This window comes from Dermacentor variabilis, chromosome 7, assembly GCF_050947875.1.
Source record: "Dermacentor variabilis isolate Ectoservices chromosome 7, ASM5094787v1, whole genome shotgun sequence".
Lineage (NCBI taxonomy): Eukaryota > Metazoa > Arthropoda > Arachnida > Ixodida > Ixodidae > Dermacentor > Dermacentor variabilis.
The window spans coordinates 103,070,175-103,090,132 of NC_134574.1; the positions used below are offsets into that span (position 1 = coordinate 103,070,175).

Here is a 19,958-nt window from a genome sequence, read left to right on the forward strand (position 1 = left end):
CAACACAGGCTAAGCACAGCACATAGCTCGCCGCACTACAAGAAACAACGAGCACCAGCCAAAGCTACATCCTAGAGGAAATTCGTAAGAAGCCAGCCACACACCAACACCAACCCGCCAGGCAGGCCCCCACACCCACACCATAGCAACATGGTTCCACGAACAACCCTGGCAGTATGGCAGTGTAACTGTAGGAGCTACCGCGCTAAGCGGGGGCACTTGCAGCTTCACATCCAAGACTACACACAAGACGCGCCAGGCATCATAGCTCTCCAAGAGACGAACACTCCCGTAAAACTACCAGGTTACACTCTATACAACCAGCTAGGACCGGCCGGCAGGCCTCATTCCAACGCGGCCATCCTTGTACACTGTAAAGTAATTTACACCCTTAAAAGTGAAAAAGGGTGTAAATGTGTCTATAACTCACACCCTGAGGGTGTGAGTTATAGACAGATTTACACCCTTTTTCACTTTTAAGGGAGTAAATTATTTTAGAGTGTACACCGCAAACTTACAGCCACACAACACGAACATGAGGGCACAGAAATTCAACACACACTTCTTGAAATACTGCCGGGGAGAAGGGGAGACAGCCCGCTCTTCGTCCTCAGCATTTACAATTCACCACGAGAAAAGAGAACTGACATTCCACTAGTCCTCCGCAAACCATCCCTGCTGGCCAAAGGAGCGCAACTACCGATTTAGGGCGACTTCAACGCCAAACACCCTGAGTGGGGTTACCCAAAACTCGACCACAAGAGCACCCGGTTATAAGAGGCCGCGCGAGCTCTAGGTCTTACTATCCTGAACGACTTACAACAACCCACACGGGTTGGTAACAGTGCGTGCAGACACGCTACATCACGACATCTCCCTTTGCAAGAACATACCGGTCACTCGCTGGTAGAACACAGGCCACACGGTCGGCAGGGATGATTACATTTTGTCGCTTACTTTTGAAACGGCCGCCAGCAGGGCGAAGGCGGCCACGGCCCGCATTGCGAAGTGAGGTAAGTTCCTTCAGCTTCGCGAAGAAACATCACTCGACTCCATATCGGATCTCAACGAATGGATCAGGTCGCTGAGCCGCCACGTGACTTCCACAACATGCGAAATGGCGGCACCTCAAGAGCAGCCATCGACGGATTCCCGCCTTCTGCACGTGTGAGAAGCGCGCGAAAGCCTCACGCGCAGGTGGCAGCGCCAACCTCACAACAAGAAGCTGCAACGGCGCATAGCGAAGCTCGAACGGGAGATGAAGGCTCACACCTCTGCATTGGAACGTCAGCAGTGGGGCCAGATCTGCAACAGCCTCAACGGCCAGCTGGGCTGCAGGAAGGCGTGTCACCTGCTGCGATACCTACGGGATCCCGGCAACGCCAAGTCGGCGGCACGCAAGAAATTGACACAACTATAATACATCAATACCCTGGCACCGACGAGGAGCTAGCTGCTGGTGGAGCTCGCCAGCCTTTACATTAAAGGGAAGCTGAAACGGTTTTCAATTTCCTTGAATTGCTGGGATTGGGAAGAACAGACCTAATAATTTACGGTTCCGAATTTTTTCTTCGTTTTATTAATATAAGGGGCGGAAATCGCTTTCTAAATCACCCCCGCGGACACGCCCCCATCGCTTCCCGGAGCGCCGGGTGATGTGGTTGCCAGAGGAGAGAACCAGCGATATTGAAGTCATTCGCGGCGACCGAGCTGCCGGACCGGCGTGCTGGCATGTGCTGGCATGCCTCTTTCTGTCCTGCGCTTTACTGAACGACGCTACGAGAGATCTGCCGCCGCCGCCGCTCACGTTTGTTTCCTTTTGCGATTTTCGTAAAATGTTCTTTCGCGAAGCTGCCCATCGCGGCAGGTTCACGTACATGCTCCCGCGAGCAAACGCCGCTGGCACGCTGCGAAGCATAGACGGAAACGCGCGCAGCAATAAATTTTAGTGACCAGACTTCGTGCGTAGCTTCCACAGCGTTGCACCTGAGGTATGAAATGGAGTATAGGCTTGCCTAGTGACATTCGACGTACGGTTGCAGTTATAGTGTCTACCACACGGTGGTGCTAAAACTGTTTATTATCTTTATGTCAACACTAGCATGGAGCACGCATACCGATTCTTGATCGAGCCACAATCGCAAAGTCGTCGAACCATAGTATGAATATTGCACATATAATACCACTGGCCATCTCTGGATGTGTATGATACGCACTGCATGTGCGCGGTTTGAAACGTGGCACTTATGTTCGCGATCGTGTATCAACACTCAAAAAACCACGAGACTTTAGACAAGCAGCGGCAAGGTGCTTGACATCGCGGAATTGCACCCGTGTTTACAATCTAATGAGAAGTTAGTGCTTCGGCATTCTTCCAGCAGCAAGTCCCCAGTGACACTTTAGCGCATTTTTTTCTCCCGTCATTGGAACGTGCAGCTACATGAAAAAAAAAAACATACGTACCAGCTAAGATTTCCAACGCGCGAGAAGGTGCACAAATAGCTCTCGCTGTTGGCACGCTCAACATCGTCGTTGCCGCCGTTACCGCCATTGCTGCCATCGTTTTCCGTATAGGCTGTCGGTTCGAACGTGTACGGCGAAAATACAAGCTGTCCGAGACAGCGAGAACGTTCCATAATGCTTACAACTCAGCTATGAAGCCAGAACAGAACAGCGTGCTACGCTCTGAAAAGGTGGCGTGCGGCGGCGCCGACCGCCGGCGACTGCCGCGATTGACGTCACAGCGGCCCCGACCAATCACGGGCAACAGCGGCGTTCTCGCGATGCCCTGAGGCGCTGGTGCGCGTTTTCTTGAAAAAACAGCCGCTTGCGTTTGTTTCCGCCCTTTTTGAACCAGATATTCGTGTTCAGGGGACTCAAAACGGTAGAATGCCGCAGAGAACTCATTTTTTTCGAAAAGTGTTTCAGCTTCCCTTTAACACCCCGAGAGAGAGCGACATGCACAAGCCACACTACATCGGAGCTCCCGATGAACAGCTGGATGCTGATATTTTGGAGGCAGAGGTCTGCGCTGCACAAACTACGCACGACGTCAGCTCCGGGCCCTGACGGAGTTACGAACAAGGCGCTGCGTAACCTCGACCCGAAGTCGGTGGAAGCAATAACCGAATACATGAACGAGTGCTGGCGCTCCAGCCGTTTATCTTCCGAGTGGAAGCACGCACGGGAGGTTTTCGTACCAAAACCGGGCAAGAAATTGAACCTAGAGAATATTCGCCCCATTTCACTCACCTCCTGTCTAGGAAAGCTCATGGAGCATGTAATACTCTGCCGCTTACAGATCTTTGCACAGCAACACGATCTCCCACCACCCACAATGCTCGGTTTTCCAGCACACTTGTCTGCCCAGAACGTCCTCTTTCAATTACGCCACGACCTCTCGCATCCAGACAGTGGTTCGAGCACGAAAGCCCTACTAACTCTCGACGTCCGTAAGGCTTTTGAGACCGTGCTCCACAAGGCCGTGCTCGATAACTTAGCCGACTTACAACCCGGCGAGCGAACCTATATCAGGTCGTTCCTCACAGATAGGACGGTCGAGCTCGCGGTCGGGGACCTGCGCTCGCCTGTAATCCGGCTCGGGGACAAAGGCGCGCCGCAAGGCGCATTCTTGTCACCATTCCTATTCAACTTAGCAATGCGCACCCTACCTCCGAAACTCAATGAAGTCCCGGGACTCAGACACACGCTATATATACGCCGACGACATGACGCTCTCGACTTGTGAAGGCTCGGACGGCACTTTTGAAGAAACGCTCCAACATGCCACCGACATCGTCGTGTAAACACGTGAACAAAGCGGGACTAGGGTGCTCCCAGCACAAGTCGGAGCTCCTCCGGATCCTCAGCACAAGTCACCCCACCTCCCATCACGATACGCGTAAACCGGCAGCCGGTCACCCACGTCGACTACATGCGAGTACAGAGCATGATACTTCAGCAGAACCGGCGGAATGGCATCACTCTTGACCGGCTCCAGATGATGGTGAACCAGACCACGAGACTATTACACAGAGTGAGCGCGCGTAGGCAAAGCATGAAGCAGAAGGACCTGCTCCAACTATTCCAGGCCTTTGTCGTCAGCCGTCTCACTTATGCACCACCGTATACGTACAGTTACAGAAGACAGAACGAGCTCGCCTCGACTGCATTATACCACACGCATACAAGGTAGCCCTCGGCTTACCAAGACACACATCCACCGAGAAACTTTTTCAACTGGGAGTTCACAACACCATCGACGAACTCATTGAAGCACACCGCAGTTGACAGGTTCACCGTCTCCAAGGTAGCAAGACCGGCCGCTGGACCCTGGCTCGAATGGGCCTCAGAGCGTCCCCGACGGGAAGTGACCTCGCCACCATCCCACCACACATAAAGGGCGTGTTCATCATCAAACCACTTCCCAAATATACACTCGCCGGCCACCACGACGGCAGAAGAGCGAGGGCCCAGGGCCTACACAAGAAGTATGGGACCAACTCCGCCATGGCGTACGTCGACGCAGCCCAGTACTATGATCGACCCCACACCTACGCCATTTGCGCCGTTCCAGGCCCAGGACTTTAAGGCACAGGCAGCTTCGAACTCTCTACGCGCGGTCACCCCCACCGAAGCGGAAGCAGCTGCCATTGCGTTGGCTGTAGCCTCAACAGACGTGTTATAGTTATGAGCGACTCCAAAACCGCCAAAACAAACTTTGCGCGAGGAATAGTGACATAGACCACACTAAAGATCCTACAGTCACTGTACAACAGAGTAGAATATATGGGTCCCGGCACACGCGAGGAATCCAGGGAACAAGCGGCCCACCAACATGCGCGAGGATTCGTCAGCCGATTGGAGGGCCTGCCGGAACCGGATACCTCAAACGAAGTCCTAGCTGCACTCACATCAGGACATAACCCAACACTACCGTCTTACACGGCACACTATAGGCCCGCACCACACATTAAACTAAACAAGCGCCAGGAGAGCACTTGGCGCAGGTTACAGACACACATTCCCGAACCCCTACGTATACTCGTACTTACCCGGACAGAGTAAGTCCGTGCTGTCACCTGTGCGGCGAGCTAGCTACGCTCAGTCACATCCTCTGGGACTGTGAGGAGGACCCCCCTCCCCCCGATTTGCTGGCCTCTCCTTCACCTTGGGAGGAAGTGCTGCTTAGCTCCAGCCCGGACGTGCAACTCCGAGTCGCGGAGCGAGCCGAAGAGGTCACCGTCAGGCACCGCCTGGCGGCCATCTGTCTTTCCTGACGAGCCCATCAATCAGCTCTCAACTCTGACAAATAGTGTTCTTTCTCTCTCTCTCTTCCCCGACCGAAATGCCACCGATCTCTGGGGGCTCATGCGCTTCGCGTAGCGCATCACAGACAGGTAAGCATTCAATGAGTCGATAAGGATGATAAGAAGTGATGAGGGGTTATACGGCTCTCATCGCGGTTGATAATGGTTCGACGCGGATGGATAAGGTGCCAAAGAGCGATAAGGGCTTATATAATGGTCGGAGCAAGATTCTCATAAGGTTAATAAGCACCGATAACGGTTCACAGGGACCGGTAAGAGTTGACAAGGGTCGAATCCTGTCCGATAAGGTTGATAACGAACGGTAATGGTTTATTCTGGCCGCATCAATTTTCGTAACATTGATAATGACACCGGGCTGCAGCGGAGACGAGCTAGTGGAACAACGCTTACGCATGCCTAGACAACTTCCAGATGAGTCTCTGCGTGAATGTTTCTTTTTTAATTGCTTCACTATGTTCCAGTCATACGGCCACTAGCCTCATCACCGCCACAGACGCGTACAAACTCCCGGTTGAGCTCCAACATGGAGCCAGTAGAACCCGACGTGAGAAGCCAAAAGTGAAAGTTCTAGCAAAAATAAGCCGCGCTAGAAAATTGTCTATTCGATTCAGGTTACGGGAAGTGAATTCCATTTTAATACAATCAAAATTAATTCGGCGCTCCGACGCAGGTTGCGTTACTGGCTGTTCTTTGATTATGAGTCGGCCCTTAACAGCTTAGCTGTAAAATAAGGACTGCTATATGTATATAGAGCAACATCGTTGTTAACTTAATACTTTCCTGTGTTTAGGTTTTTCGGCTGTTACGTTCTGAAGTACCGATCCCGTTCAGTTTCTATACAGAGTGTCCCATTTAACTTGAGACAAACATTAAAAAATCTGCAGATGCTCCGTAGCTGGACAGAACATCCTGCGCACGAAGGAAGGATATTGGCGGCGAGGAGTTACGGAGTCGCCATCTGTCGGAAGCGCCTCCCTTGCGTAGTATGAGGAATCACGCAGCGCGCTCCTCATTGGTTTGGCTTACGGTGCTCAATAAGAGTACCACGCGGCAGCCCTCCTGGACATTTATGTAGGTACTCTCGAAACGAGGGAAGTTTTTGACTGTCGATATAATAATCTTGGGCAAACTTAAAGCAAAGAATCACTTACAGACGCTATGTCTTTACCGAATACGTACAGCGAACGCCGCTACGCGCGGTCGCCGCGAAGGAGCCTCCCGAACCGGCTCGTTGCGTGAAAGGTAGGCAAACGCTGAAAGTAAACTATGTGAAATATGTTCTTATAGTAGGCTGTCTGTATAAAGAAATGGGGCATAACAGAATGAAACCTCAATGCAGCGATCGCACAGGTTCGCAGCGACCTATATATATAGCTAATTACGCAATAAAGTCGAATTTATTCCATTTCTGGAAAGCTATTTATTCTGCAAGAAAACTGGATGTATATTTAAAATACTGCGCGTCTGCATGCATGTCCGAGCACAATGTTTTGCTTTCGCTGTGAGCGCGTTTTGGCACCGTGCCGTGAGCTTAAGACTGCAGCATATGAGCATTTGACAGCACGCTAGCAGCCATTGTTGTGTGCTCGGTGTCAGAACTGTTCAAACATAATTTCGTTATAGAGACTTCGACGCCTACGGCGATTGTGATGTGCCGTCGCGACGATTCAATCTTTCTTTGTCTTCTAAATTCTTGGACATTTCAATATTATTTTTCAAGTTGCGTCGCACTCTATGTTTATCGGTCTTCTCAGCGTGCGATTTCCCTCTGCTTCTTTTTCGTAATCCAGTGCATTAATTCATTACACAGACATGACCATATACCATGCCTATTTTTTAATGCGCTTCTTGCCGCTCCCTTTCCATTCCAGTGAACTTGCCATTATCTAGCATCACCAAGTTCATATAGCAAAGCACCATGACATTAGCCGGGCAACGGGCGCGGGCGAGCGTCTCAGTGCGCGTTTTCTGCTACTCGCCGAACATCGCAATCCCGGCACCGTAGCAGAAATCTTCCTCGCGTCTGTGCTTGCTGCGTACCGAGTTGTAGCCGATGGCTGTCTGCCGGTTCTAAGTTTCGTGAGCCAAGCTTCACATAGCTCCTTGTCCTGCAGCTGCGTGTCAATAAGGCTGACACTGGGCTCCGTTGCGTACGTCCGGCACTGCGACACCGAGCAGTAGCCTACCATGCTGCACGCCTCCAAAGGCAGCCACTACCTATTATAGAGATTTCAAATGTTGTCAAGAAGACGCGCAAGGCGGGAAAGACTCAACACTTAATCAGAACCGCGGCGCAAAAAACTTTCTTTTTCAGCTCGCTTCGGCGCTTCCGAAGCAGACGACGCGGCGGCTGTGTCCACGTGATCCCTCATGCCACGTCACGCCGACGGTGGCTCCAGCCTTTCCTGTGGTGGAGCTTGCACCTTAGCAAGCGAACGTTCCGTGAAGCCGCAGCGATGCAGCACGTGACCTCTTGCGTCGAGATCACGGAGGAAGAACCGCGATTTGCTGAGACGTTTGGTTCCCAGTAGCTATTCCAGTAGTTTTTACTCGGTGCGCGCTTGTTCCGTTGCACTGTCGTGGCTCTGCCTGCCGAACGGAAACACTAAAACCAACCTCGCATTTTGACGTGCGATCCATAGAGTTTCCTACGATCACGTGTTGGGCCATCAGGTTTGGCTTCAATCACGTTGCGGCGTGCTCCCCTGCTATCTTTATCCTTCCTCCATGAAACGGGGTGTGCAAAGTCGCCGGCTTCGCCAGCACCATTTTTACTAAGAGGTTCGGTCCCGTGTAAGGGCCGCACCTCGTCAAAATAGTGAAAAAAAGGGGGGCTTGCCCTTACTCAAGTCTGTGCGGTAAAGCAGCGATCCAGGTAGAATGGGTGACAGGAAATAAGATAGGTGTCAATAATCGTTCTAACTTGGGTGCGCGTCCTTTCTTCTTTTAAGAGACATTGAAGAAATCAGTTATGAGTTGAGCTGTATTAAAAAATTACCTTTCCACAATACCGAAAAAAGCCACTGTCGTAGGGGAGCAGGCTTGGTAAGCTAGAAAACAACGCAAGAACAAAATACGGGTGGTGACGGCGCCTTCAAGTTTCCATACCAGTTTGCGGTGACGTCATAGATTGTGACGGCGTCTGCTCGGGCCTAGGTATAATTTTTTATCGGTAAATAATAGACTATATCGCATTCTGTATAAAAATAACCGAACACTTGTTGCGCCACCGACAGCTAAAACACAAGCGAACAACTTGGAATCCGTGACGTCACGCTGATGCACCAGCGCTGAAGTTTCGGCGCGAAATTGAACTTTGACCTTAATAATTAAGAGACTTCTTACCGCGAAATGAACGAAAACAATGGTTTTGGAAGAACACTTTATCACTCCAAACGGATATGCTGTTGCCCTTTAGCGTCTATTTAAGGCTGCGCATCTGGTACTTTCAAGTAAACAACGAAAATCACGTATCAGTGCGGCACAGTGTTCATGACCGGACAGTAGAAGAAAGGCACGCAAAGTATAGAAAAACTTTTGGGGTATACTTTTCCCTGAACTGCGCGTGTACATTCCCGAGAGGGCCCGTTTTCACGTGTTGCTCCGACATAGGATTTTTGGTACAATTTGTTGGGATTAGACATATACGCAGCCTTCACTGCTTGTAACATAAGCATGCAAGGATGCTCAGACAAGTAGCTAATAGTAGCAGTCGAATTTCACGATCACCAATGTCGAACATATGTGCTCTTTATCGTCACTACCTATCTTTGTTATCAGCAGGAGAATAATCATTGCAGTTAATTGCGGTCTTGTAGCCCTTTCGCTGATTATACCAAGTACTTTATCAGGAATAACTGCGAAAAACAACCCAAACATCATATACTCACCTCACTCCCTTCGTCTTCCTATGAAAGAAATTATTTCATATGCTTGTAACATCACCCTAAGGGTAGCTATCTTTTGAGCCAATATATCTTCTCTTTTATTTACGAAATTCACATTTCAGTTTTCTTTCTGCGACCACCCGATTCCCCCGTAGTCGGTTGAACCACATCGCGGGGGGTCAACCAACCAACAACACTGGCATTCTAGAAGAAGAGAACGATGGCAAGAAGAAAGCCCAGGCCAAGCTCTAAAGGTGAACTCTCTTCTTCCGCGTAAACAACTTACAACTAGTCGCGTTTAGTCAACGCATCGCATTCGGAGAAGCGCTTGGAAACGAAAGCGAAGCCGGCGCAACCAGTAGGTAACCGCTGCGCCGTCGCCAGCGACATCAGTTTTCGTCGGGGAAGCCTCGGCTGCGCTGCCGGTTTTTCAGACAAAAAAAACTGCTGTCGTGGACTGCGAGTGGCACGCTGAATGTGTGTTCGCTAGTCGCGGTTCGTGCTTAACCAATTAGTCGCCGACAGCTTAGCGCTCGCCGACTGACGTTTATACGCTCCGCGTTCGACAGTCGCGACGCTTTTTCACGCCTAAAGAAACGCCGCCGTGCGGCCCCCGTCGTCTGCTCTTCGTCGTGTTGGTCCGGATCGTCTGCCTGCATGCGTGGCCCTCCAAAGGTCTCGAGAGAAGAACGTTGACCGCTCTGCAAGGGGGACGGTCAGTTCTGTGTGTGTGTGCGAGTTATCGTGTGGGAATGCAAGTTCGTGCGCGTGCTACGCTGCGATGGTGATGTCGTTGTCTCCTACGTCCCCGCGTTGCTGACAAGCCTCGAGTGTTTGTACCGCGCGTCTCTTCACGGTATAAGCCACCTCCCTGTTAATCCTGTCGCAGCATTCGGCTTTGCCGACCTGATGGCCATGAAGCTGGTCAGCTTCAGGCGCAGCCGCATCATCAAGCTGGTATGCGCCATCGTCCTGCTCATATGCGTGGTCGCTTTCTTCCTGCCCAAGCCAACAGGTGACGAGTACTATCGGGAACGAGTAAGTCGCTTTTGGCCGATCGGTGCTGGGCGCGCGAACCTTTCGTATCCGTTCGTTCATCCGAAACAACGTGGTCCCTTCAAGGAGCAGGAGGAAGTGTCGCCGCCGATGCCGGTGTTCAGAAAAGACCGTACGCTGGGCAACTTCGAGCCCAAGCGGCACGAGCTGCGGAAGGTGAAGGGACCCGGTGAAGGTGGTGTCGCCTACCACGTACCCGAGCGGGACAGGAACAGTGCGGCCGACTCCAACATGCAGTACGGCATGAACGTCGTGGCCAGCGATCACATTTCGCCCAACCGGAGCGTCCCGGACATGCGACTAGAAGAGTGAGTTCTCGTTGTCACAGTCCGTTCCCTTTACTGAGGTGCAAGTTTGATGCGCGGCTCGTCTGTCCGATCCGACAGAAATGACACGTGTCAGACCGCAACAATTTAGTGCTTATCAGGGTGACGCCATCTCCATGTATTGTCCGACTCCGTCGGAAATGATGTCACACGTACTTGTTTCCTAGCTTGCCATGACCGTCGTTGCTTTGCTTCTTTCGGGGTCTATTACTGTGCTGTAGGCTATAGTCTATACTAGATTATACTATAGTGCTATACTATAGTGCCTAGTGAACAGTTATGTTGTCTAACATGAACATTACGTGTTTATATTAGACACTTCCCAGTGTATAAGCAGTCTCAGTAACTCTGCTGCCTACAGAAGCTAAGATTTGGCACACTGGACACTGCAGTCACTGTCGCTCACTTAGAAGAGAACCGTGTGTACAGATACGCACTGTGCGAATCGATGTAAGCAAAGCTTTCTGGGCCGTTTGGTTTCATTGACGATATCTGGCAGTGATGTTGACGCCCTGCAACAGTCGTGACAGCTGAGCATTATTAACTCCAACAGTGATCAGTTGCAACACTGTACTCATCAGTGTTGTGTTAGCAAGTGTTCATTAAAGTGTTGCAGTGTAGGAATCATGTCATTTGAAGATGTAGTTGTGCTGTATTTGTCATACATGCAAGAGTCATGTTTCTTCTACATTTAAGTAATGTGTATAGAGATAAATGTACAGAAGTAAATGTAATCGTGGCTTTCAGTTTTTTCATTCACATTGTTGTGCCTACATGGATTTTTCATATTTGATTTCAGCCACAGGCGCTTTGGTCGCATTCTGCCTGAACAGTTCCTGTATAAAATATTTATAGCTAGGCTGTGTTCCTTTTCAACACGCTCTCTAGCTCCGCTGCTACCGGCACACCAGCTGGCTGGGACGCACCTGTGGCACAAGCCAGAAGGGTAGAAGCCATAGGCGCACTCGAAAAGAAAATAGCCGGGTGCGTCACATAGCTTATTGCAAGCGCAGCTGTGCACAATGACAACAGGGCTGTAGCGGCACCCAGCTCGTAAAGTTGTCACATCGTCAAGTCCCAATGTCGTCATAGTGAAAAGCGACGCCAGCGTCGACCCATAAATGCCATTAGTACTGCTGCTCATAAAGACCGCGTCAGCAAACCTTCAAACTCAAGGAATTGATGCGAGGCAGAAAGGCCTGTTGAGCAGAATGCAGAATGGGATGTTGGGCTAGTTGGTTCGTGCTTGAAATGGGGTTCTGGTGCAAGGAATGCTATGTGTAAAGAAGAAGGGACAGAAAGAGGGCCAGAAATTGGTGCTCTTTCCGTCCCTTCTTCTTTATGCTTAGTTCCTTTATGCCAGAACCACATTTCAAGCCTATTGAGCACACTAACAGTGGCCAAACATCTCTAGGGAGAAGCATTTCTGATAATAGCTTGTTGCCAGCATAAGTACAGCAACCTATTGTGCCCTTGTGACCAGCTTTCTTTTGAGATCACTGTGGTGCTTGCATTAAACATTGGATTTGAGCAGAGTGGTTTGTAAATTGTTCTGGATAATTTGCTGCTGTTGGCTTCGGTATAATGTTATAAACACACACATGCACAAAGCCATTAGCTTTGCTAGTTAAAAAAGAAATAAAAAAACTTATTCTTCATTGTTTCACCTAAATGCTAATTTACTTGCTTTCAAATGTAGTGACTGCTTGAATATTGCCTGCCTTGGTAGCAACGAAGACGAATGTTTCATGGTGGCAGTATTGCAACATGTAGAGAGGACCTACTGTTATTAACTTTATATGTAACTGTATACTCTTTGTTTCAACGTGCCTGTCTCTAAGGGTTACTCATCAGCACGTCACACAAGGTCATCCTTTGATACCACAGTCACACCTGCTCTGTGCTTCTACATTAAGCTGAATTCAAAGAAGCATGTGCTTGGCTGGCTCTTTGTTGTGTCACTTGTGTTGCAATGCTGCAGGTAACATCATATGTTTCAGGGCACCGTCAAAGAGTTTAAACGTGCTTTATATAGCTGCTTAGAGAAAAGGCTCAAGAAAAGAAGAAGAGCCTGATATATTATGTTAGACGTTAGAGAGTGCCACTAGCTACCACAGAAAGGTTTCATACTTACTCATAAGAACTGGTGCAGTGTTTATGTTATGTGGTTATTTATGTGCTGTTGGCTCTTTGGGGTCAGTGGGCTTGAACATAATTTAAGCGCTCACAGGAAATTGTTTCATTTTGGAGATTGCTTGGCCTTATGGCCAGTGGTACTTAACATTACTGCATGGGTCAAGCTGTGTTCATTGGCACTCTTTGCAAACCAGGGTTTATTGTGATGATACATGCAGACTCAGTTGAACCAGCTAAGAGAAATATTGACACCGTAGGAACTGTAGTCCTTTCAGAGTCAGTCAGTGATCCTACAATCTTTTAAATTTTGGGGGGCTGGTGACACCTTCTTTCTCTAGCCGTCCATTTTATTATAATCTACTGGGCAGTGGCGGAGCAAACAGTAGACATGCTTTATGACAATTTCGAAAGTGAAACAGCTGTTGCCTTCTTTCTTTTGTTATTCAAAGCCCACAGAATATGCTAGTTGTGTATTTCAAAGCTCCTGCCACAATTGTTTCAGACTGTTCATTTCAGGAAGCACTAGATTGCATACTGTCCCAGTTTCAAGCACATCTGACTGTCTACTTCAAACTTTGTGAAGGTTGTAAGGGGCTAGCAAGTGCTATGTGGCCTTTCATGAAAGCTTGGCAACCCTTCACAACAGTAGTCAAACCTTGATATAACAAGCACAGATATAATGAATTTTCATGTGTGACAACATAAGTCTCATATTTATTTTAGGTAGTTTATTTCATGGTTTATTTCACTGAGTATTCTACTTTATTGCCAAAACTGAGCAATCTTGGTCCGAGACAATATTCATCATAGCGAAGTGAATATTTGTTTACTCACAGCTCAGAGCGTACATTCTGTGGGCAAAAATATTGAATCCTCATTAAGGGTAACTTGAAGCAGAACTTTCTGGACGTGCATGCACATTGTGGCAAAATTCTTTGGCATCGCTGGCCCACACCAAGCAAGCCAGTGTGCTGACCCTGTGTGACCATGCCACTTGCAACCACTTGCATGGTTGCACATGGATGGCGGTGCAAAGCACTTTTGTAAATGAGCGTTGTTCACATGTGAGGTATCGGCACGGCAAGCCACTGACAGGCCAGCAAAACCTGCAGGAGGCCCTCTGCTGGCCTGTTGGAAGCATCGCATATGCTTGTGTTCCTTTTGCAAGGAACCAGTCACTTTTTATTTTTATTTGCGACAGTATATGCCGGTGTGCTTATGATGAATATTGGATATAACTAACGTATTTTTGTTTCAAATGCTACTGTTGTTGTGACGTTTCAGTGTACAAACATGCCTGATGCAGGTGCAAGTACTGGGACTATCCCGAAGACCTGCCAACAACAAGCGTGGTGGTGGTCTTCCACAACGAGGGCCTGTCGGTGCTTATGCGGACCGTGCACAGTGTCATCAACCGCTCTCCGCGTCAGTTTCTCAAGGAAGTGGTGCTGGTCGATGACTACTCTGACAAAGGTGAGGTGTTACATGTGCCGTACCATATTCCCTGTGAACACAGGATGTGTAGCTTTAACGTGTGCATTTTTAACGTGCAAATTTGCTTTATTTAGGTTTAGTGTAACAGCTCTCCCACGTTCGTGCACAACGTGTATCGCCGAGTACGTGCGAAGGAGAAGACAAATGGAGGATAGTGAAGCTTCCAACTTCGAAGGTCTGCAGTCAGGCCCTTTGGGGATTTGTGATGGTTGTGATGATGGCGATGTTTGTAGTGGTGTTGGTGGTGGCATCCCCTTCGAAACAGGATTTTGATAAGTGGTCACCTAGCCTGCTTGAGCTAATCAGGTAATCTGTAGATGCTTATCAGTGTAGCACTTTGTTTACATCTCCTCAATCTTTACTCTCGTCCTTCAAACCTCTCCGTCTACATTGTGCGGTTAACTGTGCCTGTCACGGATCCAGTCCTATCAAACTGTTCCCTGCTTCTCTTTCTCCAATACTCTAAACATTCAGAAGATCAAACAAACAGACAATTGCTTTCAAGATAGGGCCCGTAGCAACCAGCGAATTGACTTTAGTACTAACTCTTGCTTCAACGTGAACTAAGTGCCAAGAACACGGCACACATGAAGCTGTCAGCACTCAGTGCACTCTGTTCCCATCGCAGATTGCTTTCAAAATACGACCCGCACGGCCACTCCATACACAGCCGCCGCCGGAGTACAGTTGATCACAGTTCATAATGGTTCGACGCGGTTGGATAAGGTGCTAAAGAGCGATAACAGCTTATAACAATCGGAATGTCATCAGCGCACCTGCCGCCGCCACCTGCAGTAGTTTGCTTGCGCCATCAATTCACCTTGCACCGTCGTCGGCAGCAGTTGCGTCGCCGCAGCGCTGTCGTTTATACTGGTTGGATCAAGTTTGGTAACATTCATAATGACGCCGGGCGGCGGGGAGATGAGCAAGTGGCACGAAGCTTACGCATGCTTAGACAACTCCCAGAGGAGTTTCCGTGTGAATTTTTTCTTCTTGTTCATTCTCACTGCATGGCTTACTTCCAGTGGCGGTTTCACGTCTTCTGTGTTTGATGACTTGCCAAAATCATGTGCCATACATAATCAGTGGTGTTGCAGTCAGTGCATCCTGCGTAGAGGCGTTTATGCATGCGGACCTTGATTCCCCAGCAGGTAGCGGGGCTTCCTCGAGAAGGAGTGTGCGCAGGCTTTCATTTGAAATTACAGCTCCCTCGTGCAGCGTAACAGTTTGATACTTTGTAAACACAGCAGTCATTGCTTGGGTACACACCACACCTGTCTGTTTGCAATTCCCAAACTTGGTGAGGGGCCCTTTCAAGCGAGCCGCGTTTATGATTGGTTTAGACTTCATTAGCTGAGTGTTTTGTCACTCTGCATGTAGATTCACACATTTCTGGATACACTGCAGTTATATTGGAATCTGTGACTCGTAGTTCTAGCTTTCTAGCAGAGCCACTATCGCAAAGCCATAATGGGCTTCTACATCTGCCTTTAGCAAGTTTTATTGTTTAATATGATGCCATACAGCATGGAGTATTGCTGTTGTAGAGGTAATAAAGTAGTGTAGTGTGGTTGGTCATCTGGCTACCAGAAAGGCAGCACAGAGTGGTTGACTTGGGCTTCCTGGTCAGTGAGGGTTGATGAAACCCATTTAAAAGTATATATATATTTGTCCAGTTGTGTTCTCATTACCAGCTGCAAATTTACATTTTTCTCTGTACTAAGCAAACCGCACAATTGTGAAAGCAGCCAACAGAAATGCACACTTGCTTATAGAAGGTTTGTGAATGTGAAAACCACAGCAAAGTTAATTTTGTTTTTATTTATTTATTTATTTCGCACTTGTGTGCGCTTCATACACAACTGACCTCTCAGTTGCAGATAGCAAGCCTGAGGTTCAGTCACATTCCAACGCAGCTGTGATTAAAAAAGATAAAACTATGAAAAAGGTGCAACGACGCCCTTGGTAAAGTTGGGACGGAAGGAGGTCAGCTTCGTGATTGCTTTGCCATCTAGGTGCTTCATAAAAGGACCTTCACATTTTAATTAGAAATACTTGACCATCTTGAATCTGGGTCATTTTGCTTATACTGAGTTGAAATGCATATTATAAATCTTCAAGATCTTATTCTTCATGCAACTCTGACACCCTTTCACCCGAAATAGCACACTGCCTTCAGGAGAGACTGTGAGGGCATTGGTATTAGAAATTGAGGATCAAAACTAATAACTTTATTTCTGTGTGACAACTAGCCATTGGAGCTCCTGACACTTGCAAAAGCACTCCTTTTTTGTTTGTTTCTGCACCCTGCAAAGAGCTTAGTCATTGTTGTATGTTTGCATATTGCAAAATATTGATTGCTTCCAGTGTTCTGAAGAATTGTAAGTGGCATGCGATGATATAATAGTCCTAAAAAGATTTGGTTCATTCTGAATTGCTCTTTCCACAAACACCTTTGTCGTCTTGCAAACTAGGTGCATTTTCACCTTTTTTTGTGTGCACTGTATGTGGGTCCACAAAAAAAACCTGCAACAGAGCCAACTAAGTAAACTAACCAACCAAACAATGAATCAGGTAGTTGACTTGCTAGCTGATAATCACTAATCACTTGGCTAGTAGTCAGTAGCTAGCCAACAAACTAGGCCTGCAATCGATTCAACTGCAACTATACAACTACACCAATTCATGAAACAACTTGTCACATAGTTAACTTGCAAGTTAATATAGTCAGTAGCTAGCTATTACTAAAAGAGACCTACAATGAATCCAAATAAAACTAACCAGCCAGCCAATTTGTCAAATAATAAACTTAATAATAGTAGCTAGTAGTTAGCAACTAGCAAACTACTATAACTAGTCCACCAAACACCTTACAGTGTAACTAAATTGCTTGTTAAGTTTCTTAAATTTCTGAAGTTAATTAAATTGGTCCTTAAGTGAAAGAGACCTCCAACCAACAAAAAAAAAAGAAAATTTGATTCAAACATTTTATACAAGAGATACAAGCCAAATAGCTTTTCTTTGTTTTACTTTCTTTTTCCCGTGCTAGGAATAACATTTGTGGTGAAAAAAAGTCGAGGGAGCCAGTGAAAAGTGTAACACGTTTGTCACCTAGAGTCGTTAACGTTTCTTTTCTCCTTGTTCCGTGTCACACATACGCGAGTCGGGAGCAAGCAAGAAAAATGGTTAGGTGTCGAGGCAATAGGCGCAGATGGCTTTTTGATCTGCTTCCAAGACCTGCAGGTGCAAGACACGCTTAAAGGGGCGCGCCAGCTGTCACACTTCTCACTTTTTTCCGTGCAGCTGTCCATCATTCTCGGTGCTGCTGGGGATATTGCTTTTCTGTAGTTCCCGTCCTCCCCCCCCCCCCCTACAGCTCTTACACTTCATCCTGTGCTGTTCTGTGCAGTATTTAGCCTGATTGTGTGTGTGTGTTTGATTGAACGCTATGTTTCTTCACTTTCATTACCCATTAATTTTTTTTTCAAATAGCTATTTATCGTAGTTTTTGGAAATACATTTGAAACTTTTGCCCTTCTCTCGCATGATGTCTGTGTTAGTTTACTTGCATTATTTCTGGGCAATACAGTGAAATCTCGATATAACAAACATGGGCATAACAAATTATGGTGTGTAGTGAGGTAAATTTATGGTGTTCCTTTTTAATATTAGAATGTAATGAATGTGTACTTACAACGAATAGCAGATGTAAGCAAGGTATTTTTATGTCGAATGCAACTTTGTTGTGAGAAAGTTCAATGTGTGCTTGAATGAATGCTGTGGATGTTTTCTTTTTAGCATGTTATTTTGCTCATTTGTTTTGGAATCGGTAATTTCCATTATTTCTTGGGAAGACTTTGCCCCACACTTACTGGAGTAAGAGATCAACTGAACTTGTACGTAAACACCGAGCATATTTAGAAATAAGGGTGAAAAAAATGAATTAGGCACAGCTTGCTGATTGACTTCCTGTTTTAAAGAGAAATTTCCAGTTAACAGACACTCGTGCTGGTGTGCTTTCATCAAATCGAGGGGCTCACGCCATGGCACAGCATTCCATTATAACTGTTCATAAAGGTAAATGAAGATGCGTTAACCTACGTTTGGATAACTGCAGCATCGGATCCAGTAGGGCCTTGCAAACTTTCTATTCTTGAACAACTACTACGAGGGTACATATGCTAAATATTTGTTAAAACTAAAGGTGTAGAGACTGCAGATGAATTGCTTAGTGGTTTGTGTTTGTATGTTTGTGCAAGTCACTTGGGTGCTGAGCTGTATCTGCGTAGAAGTGGCATGGAGTTACTGTTCCTGTGCTGTCTTTTCTTTTCTTTTTTTCTTGTTGTTTTCTTACTCGAGCCAACATACATTTTCTCTGTTGAAGCACATCAACTACAAATAAGGGAGGTTCCATGAATGAGTATTTGGGAGGAGAGCTCGTTGTCTGTTTGCTGTTCTTTCAGCAGTGAGGTATGATAGACCTAGCCAGTGGTAATGCTCAGGCATTACATCAGTATATGGGGAGAGCAATGTCAGCACAGCCTAATGACAAACAAGAGAAATGATGTCACTCTCACAGGTTGCTAGATTACACCCTGAGCGGTCATGTATTAAGCGAGCTGTTCTTTTCTTTCCGTAGAACAAGGCGAGGAAGCCTTGTATGCTGTGACTGCGGGTTAGGTCTATGGCACTCACTCTAGAATGCGTGCCACCAGGCAGGTTTTGTTTCGCCCCCTGCTGTATGCTTTTTGCTCGTGTAAAGTTTGTTCACCTTATATCGCGAACTTTGGCTCAATATTTTCCAAAGAAGCACCAGCGGAGCTTCGGTGAAGCAAGTACTTTTCTTTACTTAAGTTAAAAGTCAGCACCTTGTTTCTGTCCTTCCCGTGTATATCAGGGTCCTTGGTTTCTTTTATGTTTTTTTTGATGATGTTAATTATAAGTCACTACGAAGTTACCCAGTTACCCAGTTACCTGGCTGCACCATTGTTAGCAGCTTAGTACCTGCATTTTCACATATACTTCAGCGGTTCAGCTTAGACATTGTTGTTTGACATCATGATTTATGGTTGCTCCTACTAGCATTGTATGCATGGGATGTGAAAGCCAGTTTTCCAATTCAGCTCGGCTTGCCGCTATAGCTATTGTGTTGCAAGATATGGCTGACGTTAGTGCAACCTGCACACATCTAGGAGCTGCTGCCCCCCCCCCTGTTTTCAGCAATGTTCACGAACGTGGAAGACAATTCTCCATTGATAGTTGTATTGCTTTAGTTTTGGAATTTTTTGCTGACATTACTGAAGGTAATGCACATCTGATAGCTGTCTGAGATATTCACGTATGTTAGTATTATAATAGGTGTGGTGCTGTCCTCTTAGTAGTGACACATCAGCAGAAAAGAGCCCTGTGCTCGCTGACAGCTTTCTGTGGCAGCTTCTGCACTTGCGTTACTGTGCGAAGTAGTCCGGCAGAATTTGGCAATGCTTTCTCGGACGCTGAATCAGTGTAGTTTGCTGCTTGCAAAGGCTTCACATTTGCAAAAACGTACAAGACCAGTGTGAGACACCAAAATATAGAAATTTAATGCTGGATGCTGTATTTTATGTCTTAGTTTAATATGGGTACCCTATATTCATATTTTCTGTTCACCAGCCTAAACAAATACAAATGAAACTAGAGGCATTTTTAGGAGTGATGTCACACGTGCGCAGTTTGCCTCCATTATGTTC

General features: G+C 47.3%; 1 protein-coding gene across 5 annotated transcripts in view; it reads left to right on the forward strand.

Moving 5' to 3' along the window:
- Nucleotides 1–9,373: 9,373 nt before the first annotated feature.
- Nucleotides 9,374–19,958, forward strand: part of Pgant7 (N-acetylgalactosaminyltransferase 7) — a 40,155-nt gene continuing 29,570 nt past the window's right edge. Inside the window, exons 1-4 of one of the 5 annotated variants that reach the window (XM_075698907.1) lie at nt 9,374–9,471; nt 10,107–10,255; nt 10,346–10,581; nt 14,042–14,208. In XM_075698907.1, coding sequence (XP_075555022.1) covers nt 9,438–9,471; nt 10,107–10,255; nt 10,346–10,581; nt 14,042–14,208 — 586 coding nt within the window. In that variant the 5' untranslated portion in view covers nt 9,374–9,437. Of the gene's footprint in view, nt 9,472–9,493; nt 9,933–10,106; nt 10,582–14,041; nt 14,209–19,958 lie in introns of those variants that run through there. The other 4 variants (XM_075698906.1, XM_075698902.1, XM_075698903.1 and 1 more) reach the window with 4 other exon arrangements.